Source organism: Camelus ferus, chromosome 10 (genome assembly GCF_009834535.1).
Source record: "Camelus ferus isolate YT-003-E chromosome 10, BCGSAC_Cfer_1.0, whole genome shotgun sequence".
Lineage (NCBI taxonomy): Eukaryota > Metazoa > Chordata > Mammalia > Artiodactyla > Camelidae > Camelus > Camelus ferus.
Window position 1 is genome coordinate 15,874,037 of NC_045705.1, and position 12,138 is coordinate 15,886,174.

The 12,138-nt window shown below is 38.3% G+C and overlaps 1 protein-coding gene and 1 long non-coding RNA gene across 2 annotated transcripts in view; one reads left to right on the forward strand and one right to left on the reverse strand.

Moving 5' to 3' along the window:
• LOC116666332 overlaps positions 1 to 1,344 on the forward strand; it is a 2,608-nt gene extending 1,264 nt beyond the window's left edge. The window contains exon 3 of the long non-coding RNA XR_004323120.1: positions 33 to 1,344. This is a non-coding gene — a long non-coding RNA (uncharacterized LOC116666332). The remainder of the gene's footprint in view (positions 1 to 32) is intronic.
• Positions 1,345 to 1,611: 267 nt separating this feature from the next.
• LGR4 (leucine rich repeat containing G protein-coupled receptor 4) overlaps positions 1,612 to 12,138 on the reverse strand; it is a 93,069-nt gene continuing 82,542 nt past the window's right edge. Inside the window, exons 12-18 of the mRNA XM_032488383.1 lie at positions 11,397 to 11,462; positions 10,454 to 10,525; positions 8,735 to 8,806; positions 8,332 to 8,457; positions 7,404 to 7,519; positions 7,050 to 7,133; positions 1,612 to 4,805 (exon numbers count right to left, since the gene is read on the reverse strand). Of these exons, the coding sequence (XP_032344274.1) occupies positions 3,529 to 4,805; positions 7,050 to 7,133; positions 7,404 to 7,519; positions 8,332 to 8,457; positions 8,735 to 8,806; positions 10,454 to 10,525; positions 11,397 to 11,462 (1,813 nt within the window). The 3' untranslated portion in view covers positions 1,612 to 3,528. The remainder of the gene's footprint in view (positions 4,806 to 7,049; positions 7,134 to 7,403; positions 7,520 to 8,331; positions 8,458 to 8,734; positions 8,807 to 10,453; positions 10,526 to 11,396; positions 11,463 to 12,138) is intronic.

Sequence of the window (12,138 nt, forward strand, 5' to 3'; positions counted from 1 at the left end):
AAATGTTTTAAACAAATTATGCCCTTTCCTAGATGCCTCAGAGTCATCTTCATGACCAACTACTGCGTTACGCTGGAGCAACCCTGGAGCTATGAAGAACCACACGGCACTGGTGCTGGTGCTTGAACATAATCAAGTCCTGTGGTCGTCTTTTTTCCAGTGCCTTTTCATTACTGGGACTAAGAAACCATAATCAAGTTTGGTAGGATTATATAAAACGTGTAAATAGGCTCAAAAGAGGGCCTCTCCCCTTAAGCTTCAGGGTATTAACTTCGTAACTTCTCTTCTTACTACTCATTTATTTTCACTTTTATGGTTTATTTGGAATAATTTATATTTTTGGCTGGCTTTGTAACCTTGTGTAAGCGAAGAGTGACCTTTGCTTGAAAATCTCTGACTTGGTTACAAAAATAACACCATTACCAGTGAGTCCTACAGCGGTATACTTTACAACTTAAAAACAATTTATCCCTAGACATATTGAATTATTTTCAGATGAAACATGTCTTAGATTTGCTTCAAAATAATCCAAGGAGCAGAGGGATCAGAGAGGGACAGTGAATGGGATGAAGATGAAACAAGATTTGCCATGTGCTGTTGAGCACTGCCAAAGTTGGATGATGGATATGAGCAGTGAGGGCCGAAGGGATGGGAGGACAGGTGATTATACTATTCTGCTTTTTGTGATGGGAATTCCAGAAATACACTGAAGTTTAAAACAAACAAAAACAAAAAAATGTCTCAAATTGAGAGGAACTGGGTGCTGGTTTGAGTTCTAATTTGCTTCGTGTGCCAGGTATTGACTTAAAATTCATTAGGCCCTCTGTTTTCCCATCTGTAAAATGAAGGCTTGATGACTGTGAATATTGAGTTACTTGTAAGCACAGTAGTACATTCTTATCCACGGGGGATATGTTCCAAGACCCCCAGCGGAAACTGCAGACAGTACTGAATCCTATGTATAACGTTTTCTTCCTATACAGTTTAATTTATAAATTAGGCACAGTAAGGGGATATCCGAATTGCCAGCATCATTATTCTCACGCTTTGGGGCCTTTATTAAGTAAAATAAGGGTTACTTGAACACAAGCACTGAAGTAGAGAGTCACAGACAGCTACTAGGTGACTAACAGGCAGGATACACTACACAAAAGGATGAGTCATTTTGGAGTAGAACAGCTTAAGGTTTCATCACAATACTCAAAGGGTGTGCAATTTAAAACTTAATGAGTTGTTTATTTACAGAATTTTCCCTTCAGTATTTTCAGACTGCGGCTGACCATGGGTAACTAAGACCATGGAAAGTGAAACCCCAGATAAGGGAAGAAAGGGAGGACTACTGCATTCGGGCAATAGACTGCCTTTGGAATCATGCCAGTTTTTTAATCATTTGCTTTTAAATAAGATCTAATTGATGGTATTATCTTAAATTTCACAATTTGTTTTCCATGAGTATGGTTCAGACTTAAGATAGAAAACAACCTCACTTCTAAATTTCAGCAAAGTGTTCTCCCAACATTTCTTCTAATACTCTTAAAAACACTTTAATTTACTTACTTAAACACTAAGCAAATTCATTAATATACCTAGTTATAAATTAAGGCAAATAGATTGCTTTCCAGAAACTTTAATAATTCAAGACACTGCATACAATATTGTATTTCCTACCATATGCATAGCACAGTTTACCACATCTTTTAGATACCTGCTATTCTATTTTTTAAATGAATGCAATGAAAGTTTTCAGTAACATGACTTTTGGAAAAAAAACTTTTAGCTAGATTTTTTTTTACCAAGTTACGATTTAATATTTATCAGATGTGTAAATATACAAACATGGTAGCAGTTTAAAAAACTTGTGAATAGTTGGCCTTACAAAATTACAACGCACTGTAAATAAATCCTTCCCACATTTTATACAAACTACATGATTTTGATATACAAAGATTCTGTTTTTATTACACTGACAATGTACAACCAAGACTATTTACAATGCAAAAAGTATATAAACCACAATTTAACATTCTGCTACTGGCAGCCACTATCGTTTCGGAGGTAGCTTTAATTAAACGAAATGAACAGAAGCCACATTTCCCAACTTGTGTTCTAAAAATAATTTACATAAGATAAAAATTCATTATATGCACATTATATACAGTTTAATTATTAAACTGCAATCTAGCTTAATGGTTTTTAGTATATCCTGAATAACTAATATGGCAGTGGGTTTGCTACTGATTTAGCACGTTGTTCAAAAAAAAACATACTGAACTTTTATAACTTTAAGACTCCACGTCATGACAAGTCAAAAGTCCATAGATGAGAATCAAGTAAGAATTTTTAATTTTTAAAAACAAAGGCCTAAGTTTTGTTCCTTTTTCTTTTCTTAGTGACGTAGTATCTATTTTGTCTCACAAGAACACAGTTTCCGAGCTGTTGCACAGGCTCTTGTAAATCACAGTCAGTGGAAAAAAACGTATGGAAGCTTCCACGCCATAGCTTAGGTTCAGGAGAATCCAGCTCGCTAAGAAATCAATGTAAGTGCTTTGTGTCCTAAGGACCCAATTTCTTCCAACTGAATGAAACCATTTGCCACAGTTTACTTTCAGTATAATTCAATCTATAGGTAGCTAATGTACCAACAAAACTGGAAGGTACTGGTAGAGCCAATGATACTAGGAAGTGTTTTATCAATGAGAACATTACACGATCAAATCCCTCTGATGCTATTAAAATCCCACGTTAGTAGTTTCGCCAAATCTACTAAACCCACCCAAGCAATTAGCCCTTTACTTTTTCCTGGTAGTATGATCACAAAACACTGAAGAAAAAATTACTGTGATCAAAACAAAGCAATGTATAATGACTGAAAACAAATGTATTCGTCTACTCTTTTAAAAATCTTAACAGTTGTTAATATTGTTTTAAAAACATCTTCAGGTTTTAGGTGTTATAAATCTCTTAAACTTGATGATTCTATTATGCCAAAGATGGAAATAGGAAATGCAAGAAGGTAATGCCTACATACACTCTCAGAGTCTTACCTGGGAGACAATCCCTTTTTTTGGCCCTGCAGTAAGTTGTCCTGAGATTAATGATGAAACATTAGGTAAAATTAGCAAGACTTTTTCTTCAGTTATGCAAAAATCACCATTTAAAATATTCTTAAAAAAATATTAACAGCTGTTCTTTATCGTGCTTAATTCAGAAATAGGTATAAATTTGCTTCTTATGGATCAGAAAAACCTAACGTTATATTGCTGTGATATACATAAAATCTTTTTCAAGTTATAAATTTGTTTCAAATAGACTACCCATTGCTTGGACACTGTGTTTTTCATCAGTTGATAGTTTAGGCACTTGTTCTTTGAAAAGGTCTGGTTTAAGAAACAAACTGCCACCTTCCTCTTCTAAGTGACACCAGGCAGTGATCACAGAGGTGCTTCTCAGATGAAGGGTCAGACTAGGGTTCATGCTATCAACACTGTGGTTTCGGTTCATGGGGGAAACAGTCACAAAGACATCGATTCAGTCTTTCACTCTTGGTAGATTGTAAGCATAGCGCACCAAGGGGAACCCTCGACTCTGGTAGAAGCAGGCTCGCCCACAGGCCTGCACCTGGTCCGAACTGTCCGAGACAAAGGAATCTTCTTCATCCGCATAGTCGGAGTGGGCGGACTGCGTGCCGCAGTCGGACCAGTAGCCGTCCGGTCTTTGGCAAGAACCCACTGCCAAGGCGGGACAGCTGTGCGATTTTATTAAGTGTTTGCAGGACGCGGGCTTTGTCAGGAGAAATGACTCGCAGCAGTCACACACGGTCAGGTGACCCTGCAAGTGCGAGTACATGCCGCAGTCGTAGTAGAAGTCCTGCTCCACGCAGCCGGCTTGGCTGCCGATGGAGATGGACACGGACCCGCTTTTCCTGGTCATGTGTCGCTTCAGTAACTTCCAGTCTTCTTTAAACTTTGGGTTGAAGAAAACATATAGGACTGGATTCAGGCAGGCAGGCAGTGGGAAAAATATCAGAGTAACAGACTTCATTATTTCGGGGCTGATGGAGATGGCCGTGATCAGGGGCGCAAAGGAGAAAAAAGCTACCGGGCAGAAGAAGATGCAGTTGGTGAAGATGAGCCAGGCAACGTGCTTAATCGTGCTGGAGTGGGAGTTCTCGGACAGGTCTTCTTTCTCCAGGTTGCAGTAGAGTTTAGTGTAGATAATGGCCATTAATAAGAATGCCAGCGAGTTCAACAGCACTAAGGTGACGGTGAAGCCTAAGGACGGCGTCTCTCCCGTGGGAAAAGGCAAGCACAGGGGGGAGGCCGAATACTCCCCGCCATGGAGGAGTGGGAAACAGCCTGCCACCGCGGCGCCCAGGAAGGCGAAGAGCGCAGCTACCCGGAACTGCCTGAGGTGGCGGCTCTTCCCATTTTTCATCATATCTTTCGCAGATAAGCTTCTTTCGACCGCTGCTAACATTAATAAAAATATGGCACTTTCTGAGGAGAAAACGGCAAGAAACCCGGCTATTTTGCAGCCGCTGCCGATCTCCCACCAAATACCAAATTCTGCAAATCGGCCCCAGGACACGGCATCCAGAAAAGTTAAGATGCCCGTATAGGCTCCCATGAATAGGTTAGACACAGATATGAGGCCTATGAACAGTTTGGAGGAAGACAGGGATGTGCACGATGCAAATGTTGTGAAAATGACGAGCAGGTTGAAAAACAACGCCACCAGGAAAATGAACCACACGGTAAGACGGATCATCCAACTTCCCAGTAAATACTCACAGGGCTTAAAAGCACCTAAAACGAAAGAGAGAGAGAGAGAGAGAGAGAGAGAGAAATAAAAGGCAATTTAGAAAAGACCATATTCTGTACGGTATGGCTGGAGCGAGAAACTTAAAAGATAGTGAATCTGGAATAATTAATCTGCTACCAAACTGAAGTAAACCAAATTTAAAAGACTGCCATCTCTTAGACATTTTTGTAACTGAACTAGGCTATTTTTAAAATTTATTTTAAGATCATATTTCAATATCTATTTATTTCATTTCTTTTACTATTTGGCAAAGCCATACCGTGATATTTAAAAGAAAAATTTCACTTTCTCTTATACCTAAGTTAATATGCATAGCACCATGTCTAATACAGGAAAGGGACCTCACATACTGGAGACTTGGAATCAGATAGACCAGGGTTTGGGTTTAGGGTTCATAACTTTCTGCTCTTGCTTGAGAGGGCAACTTGAACCTCTACAAATTTCATTGTCTCACTTGTGGATAATAACACCTATTTCATAGAGTTGTGTAGTGTAAGTAAAACGACATACATAAGGCACTCAAACGGGCTACTGGGTACTTAGCTGGACTTCAATAAATGTTAAATCCTTTTCTTCTTCCTTCCTAGTCCTAATAGACTTTACAATAATTATGTATTATATGTATGTATAATACACAAATTTTTTACACATTTCTTATTGCTTTCAAAAGCAATCTGATGAAGCAGGTTAAGACAGGTATAATTATCCCCATTTTTCATCCAGAGAAACTGAGATTTCAAAGTGTCTGGTTGACCTGACAAAGGTCATTCAGTAAGATAGTACAGTGAGAACTAAACCACATTGAAGTTAACTAGTCATATAAAGCCATGTCCAATAAAACCCTGCATAACTTCAACTAGGATTGCAAGGACTAATTTAGTAGCTGAGTTATACATTCTAGTAACTGACTTCGGCATGCTAGTTATGTCCCAAATGGCAACTGTCTTATTTAAAAGTTAGTAAAGAAAAACAAAATTTTGTCTACAAAGCACAAGAAAACTATGTATTACAATGCCTAAAAGACACATTCTGATTTATCTTTGTGGATTGTCCTGAAGTTTGATACCTACTGTAGGCATCTTAGTCACTGAGATATTCACAGACCTAACTACCCAGCTTTGTACCATTTATATCGATCTGACTCGAGAAACTTAAAAAATTTTTTCTAATTAATTTTTTTATCCTCCCCCCCACCCCAGGGAAGTGTTAAAAGGAAGCTTTCACCTTTATCTCAGTATCTGAACTCATCCTTCTGCAAGGAACAAGGAACAGCTCATCTGACCTGGGAGGACGGGCCACCTCCCTTTGGAAAGTGTTTGACTAGTGGGTGGAGTTACGTTCCCTCAAAAGCCTGGGAGGTCGGCCCCACCCAGCCTGTCTTTGGAAACCTGCTGCCTCCTCCAGTTCCAACAGAAGGTTCCTGCTCTCCTCCGCTTCCTGCTTCTGAGTCAGCACAGGGGCCTCTGTGTTACTACAGCTGAGTAGAGTGAGGAGGCAGGCCTGCAGTTCACTCCCATTGCAGCCTGGGGAGATGAGCTCAGACCAGCTTTCCCCCTGGTTGACCCCCGAGGTTTAAATTCAGTGTGGAAGAAATGGAATCTCTGCATATTCAGGTCAAGCCACCCCCCAATAAGAAGTTCCCAGATCATCCTGTGTGATTATATTAAAGAAGGAATCTACCTCATAGCACACAATTTAGCCACTATTTAAATGCTTCTTTACCAGTAAAATTCCAAATCCAGCTTCGCTGATAGATTAGGTAGAAGACAACATCACAGTCACAACCAAATAGGCGGTGTCAGTTTAGTAACTTTCCCAAGTCTAATAAAGTTCAATGAAATAAAATAGAAATAAAAGGAAAGGCAAGGTTGCATTAAAAAAAAAAAAGAGGGCAGGTGGGTAACACTAAACATCCTTATAGACCAGTAACTTCCAGAACTAGACCTAGGGTTAAAGTTGCATGAAGAAGGAGCTTCTCCATCCTTAATGTGCACAACCCTCCTCTGGGGAGCTTGTTAACACAAAGATCTGAGTCACTGGATCTGGGCCTGAGATTTTGCAAGAGATGCTTAAGTGCCTGTATACAGACCACACTTGGAGTCAGGCCTTATGAAACCAGCTCATCCCCCTCCTGTTACAGAAATCATTATCTATCCCCGGAAGTTTTAGACGTACTTGCCTAATGTTTGTTTAAAGTGAGAAACTGCAGCCAAACGTGTGGGGCTTACCTGTCGAGGGTGTACAGTGGATAATGATTTGACTGTGTTCCTCATTTGCAGCGCTGCTTGTGACCCCTGCTACATCAGCGGGACCTGAATGTGTAACACAAACTGTGTTTAATTCAAGCTTCGTGCAATTCGAAAGAACCGGATTTTCCTGCAGTCTTTCCTCTTGTACATGTCATACATTTAAGTTCAGCTTGCAAGAGGCTTAATATCACATAAAAGATGTCAGGTACACAGCACACGGAAGCCATTTTTCAGATTTCATATTGCTCCTTTACAAACCGTTTACAATAATAAAGACTTTGATTAATGCTGTAAAGAGTGTTCTATTTTAAATTTAAAAGTTCATGCACTTGCCTTTATCCTTTGCCACACTGTGGTCTTGGAGGCTGTTATCTCCTGTGTTTGAATGTGTGTAAGAGTCACAACCCCAAAATGCACAGCACTGATAAGCATATGGTACAGATAAAGACCTAGAAAAAAATTGCAAAATCTACACTGAATACCAACTTCACAGACATGCTTTTCTTTTGTAAAAAGAAAATACTTTGAGCTGGTCACTATCCTGTCTGGACTCAGTTTCCTCATCTGAAAAAAAAAATGCTTTGGTATCAAATGACACCATGAGTTTCTCCATTTATATAAAGTACACTTTTAAACACTGAATCTAAATTAGGCCATATTCAAAATGTAATGGAAGTAGTGCAATTTAAAGTAAAATCTTATCAGACTCCTTTTATAAATGAATTAACCACACCCAGTTTATCATATGAAACTGATAGTTTCATTTAAAATTAATGTCCCAGGTCACTTGTGACTTTACACCATTAAGTGAATTTGTTTACATACGTATAATGAAAATATTTTTTCTCTTCCCCCACAATAATATTCCCAAGCCCTCTCTCTACTTTCTCTAATGAGAACCCCCCAACTCTAATGTCTCTATTAAGTCCCATAACATTGTATCAGTTTTCTGAAGGTTCACGTGTCATTTCCGCCATCTTGTTACAAGTGACAAATCCCTCTGTATATACAAAACCGTTCCGATGAAGAGTTGTATTATCTCTCTAACAGCATCCAGGTCTGAAATGCATGTTCTCCAAACCTATGCAATAATGCTCCTGTTCTATTTTTTTCCCAAAATTTGTGAGGATAGAGATTGAAAATACTCTTCAATGATAGCCTCTCAGAAAATCTGGGAACCACAGCAAAAGCACCCAGGACACACTGTAATTTGGAGGCCTACCAAAACTTCCACAGAAAAGAAGAATAAGCAAAAACACACCTGAGATTAACAAAGTCTTTTGCTGCTAAGGCTTCTTTCAGCTTGAAGTTGCCCACAAGTTTCAGCTGATTCAGCCCGTTTAGGCCTTCCGTTGGAAATGACGTTAATTCATTGAAACTTACATCTCTAAAACGTGAATGAGATTTCAAATTAATTCCTAAGACACAAATCACACAAAAACATCTGTACGTGTGTTAACATCAGAAAGACTAGAGCACTAAGATGAAGTTTAGGTGTGCGGATACCCTCTGAGAAGCTGTCACTACATCATAGCAGGTTAGCATTTATACAAGGGAACACTAAAGAGAAAAAAAGATTTTTTGACAGGGTAATGCTAAAACACAAGTTACTGCAGACTCTTCCCTGCCTTCATGATACTGCTAGCCTAAACCCGTCAACTTACAGGTTAGTTATTGACCCAAGCTTGGCGAAAGCTCTGTCGTGAATTTCATGGATCAGATTTCGACTCAGATCCCTGCAATTATAGAAAGAAACTATTACTCTTTTCCAATAAACCCAAAACACAGTTACTTTGACAAGGCATTAGAGTCTGCTATAGTCACAATAACCCTGATTAAGATAACAGAGGTCTTTAATCTTGCTCAACAACATTTTTTATGTTTATGCTGAATGCCTCCCCTTCACAACAATCTATTTCTTGGAATGTGGTCCAGGTAGCAGTCATTCTAGTTGGTATCTGTTTCAAAACAGTTGTGAATTTTCTCCACCTTATCATTCTGGTACCAGTTCAAAAATATAAATGATACGATATAACCTTTGGTACTATTAACCAGGTGAGGGAAAGCTCAGCACCTGACAAAGCTGAGAATACACACAGGCTTCGTGTTATTTGCCTTCTCAAAGGTTAGTGATAAGGCCGTTGAGGGAAGACAAATAATCAATGGGCAAACAAGAGCATTCCAGAAGGGCCTCAGATATCACTACTTCCCCAAGCAGGAAATAAAGACCATATCAACACCAAAGCCACATACTATACTCAGGAACACACCCTGAGGACTTCTGATATTACAGAATTAATGAAACAGAGAAATAATCTGAAGTCACACTTACAACTGAGCCTTAATGGAAATGTAAAGACAGGGGTCAATTCATTCCACGACACATCTCCTGGATAACAGGAAAATTCGACGAACTTGGTTCCAAATCATGAAAAGGCCCCTGGGTTTTCACTGTTGTCTCTTATCAGTGCCCGAGAAGTGACAGCCGCGAGGAGCCAGTCCCCTTCCCCATTGCTGCCCAGACCCACAGTTAGCCTGTGAGCAACCCAACTACCAGTAAAATATTTTCTAGTAGAGAGCGTGTTTAACTTCTTAATGGGGATCCACTAGAAAATAGGATTTTAATATATGTAATATCACTTCACTGTCAACTTTTCAAATTTTTTTTGTATTAAAAAAAATCGTTCCCCAATTCAGTGTATTGTGTTTTATGCGCTGAAGTTCTATGGAGGCAGTGACGTGGTTTGTCTCTGTCACCACTATATTCACTCAAATACACACTCGAATGCAAGTCACTTTTTAAGTGAGTGCTTCTGCTGCACATTAGCTATATTTGCCAGGACAGATACCCCGGTGTAGGGGTCAGCAACCTTTTTCCGCAAAGGGCCAGGCAGTGCATACCCTTCACCTCTGGGGGTCACATTGCCTCTACTGCAGCAATTTGATTACACTGTAGTATGGTGGAAGCAGCTTTAGATGATACTTAAACAAAAGGGCATGTTTGTGTTTTAATAAAACTCAATTTCCAGAAACAGGAAGCAGGCTGAATCTGACCCATGGACTAAAGTTTGCTTACCCCCTGCCCTAACAAACTGACAAACTTCATTATCATGACTTGAAAACACACAAGATGCATTTCTCAGGCTTTACACATTTTACCTTTTCACTCACAAATGGACAATCTCATGAATGAGCTAAGGTTAAAAAAAAATGCTAAAAGGAAATAATTTATAAAGTACCACATGGCAAAGTTTGAAAAACAATATTTATGCTTAATAAATCCTATCTTTAAGTATATCCACTAACATGGGAATTATAATGATATATTAATTTATAGCTTGACAAAAATTTTATGTATCTTGAATAATCAGAGAGAAACTTACAGAATCCTTAAAGATATCAGGCCTTGAAAAGTACCTTCCTTGATCTGGTGGATCTGATTACGTTGCAAAGAACTAAAAAAAGATATGAAAGATAAATGAAAAGAGAGAAAAAAGAGAAAAACACATTTTCTATTTTTGAGAAATAACTTTATAAAAATATTTTCAATGGGGGTAGATAATTAGGTTTATTTATTTATTTGTTTATCTATTTATTTATTTAACAGAGGTACTGGGAATTGAACCCAGGACCTTGAGCATGCTAGTTATGCACTCTACCACTGAGCTACACCCTCCCTTGTAAAAATAACATTCCTTAATAAAACTTTTTCTAAGCTTAAATATTCATTCATAAGTAATATTAATTGATCCTGTTGAAAGAGAACTGCTGGCTCCTCATCTATAAAATGAAAGGGCTAGACTAATTGGTATTCTATCCAAAATTATACTGAGAGTTTAAGGAACACTATCTAAACTCCTCATCACCCCCACTCAGGGGCGAGCAGGAAGACAACACAGTGAGAAAGGATCCTGGACAACACAGCTATACCAAGCAACATGGAAGGAAGGTTAGCGGAAGGAGGCGATGAAAAACGGAGATACGGTTGCCTCCCTCTCCCCAACTCCCACCAGAGCTGTCCTATAGAGCTGCACAGCAGACATCCATGTCTGGTTTTCCCTCAACAGCCAGGACCAGTTTGGGGTTGGATGTCTTTTTGTATACACTACCCTCCCCCCATAGTGTCTCATATTGCCTCATAGAAAAGTGCCTAATAAATGCTGGTCGCATGAACACACCTGGTACAACTGGACATTTATTCATAGAGAACACCCACTTACATGCATTTCTAATTTCTTAATGGGAAAGCCATTTATTTAAAGTAGGAAATGCTCAATGAATTAACAATAGACCACAGCAAAGAGAGTAAATCAAAGACCAACTTACATTTCTTCCAGAGCATGGCAGCCATTAAAGCTTGGAAGATCTTTTATATTATTGTAAGACAAGTCCCTTAAAACAATGGAAGTTAACAAATTAATTATGTTATCAGAATACAATATTAACAGAGTTGTACCTGGAAGCATTGAAAGCAGTTTAAGATCTGTAATAAACAGATACGGCTGAACAAGAAAAGCAACTGTCATTTTCTAAGACTTGTAAGCTTTCTAGAGCACCTCAGTGATAGAACACAACAGGCTTAAGACTAGCAAACTTCAAGTACATAATGTTGAGCATAGACAATATAAAATATATTTTAAAACATTAAGGATAGAACACAAATAAGAAAAATATAGTACAAAAATACATAAAAATTATGTTCAAATGGTAGCACTGTAGATTTTTAAATTTACATGTTTATAATATAAAAATATATTTAGATATTATATTTATATTATTTATACCATAATTATCTATATATTGCTTATATCATAAATAATTTCTATGTTGTTAATGAAAAGGCTATAAGAGGAGTGGTATGCACACTCACATTTTTAAAAATATTTATATTAAATAAAAAATCAGGACTAGTTAACTCTTACTTAATCCCACTGCAGTATTTCCTCAGTGGCGATCACCGTGTTTGATACTCCGTGACACCATTTAATTACTTGCTTGATCAATCAGTCACTTATTTTGTTGCTCTCTCTCTCTCCACTGAATACTTATTAACAACTTAGTAACTTAA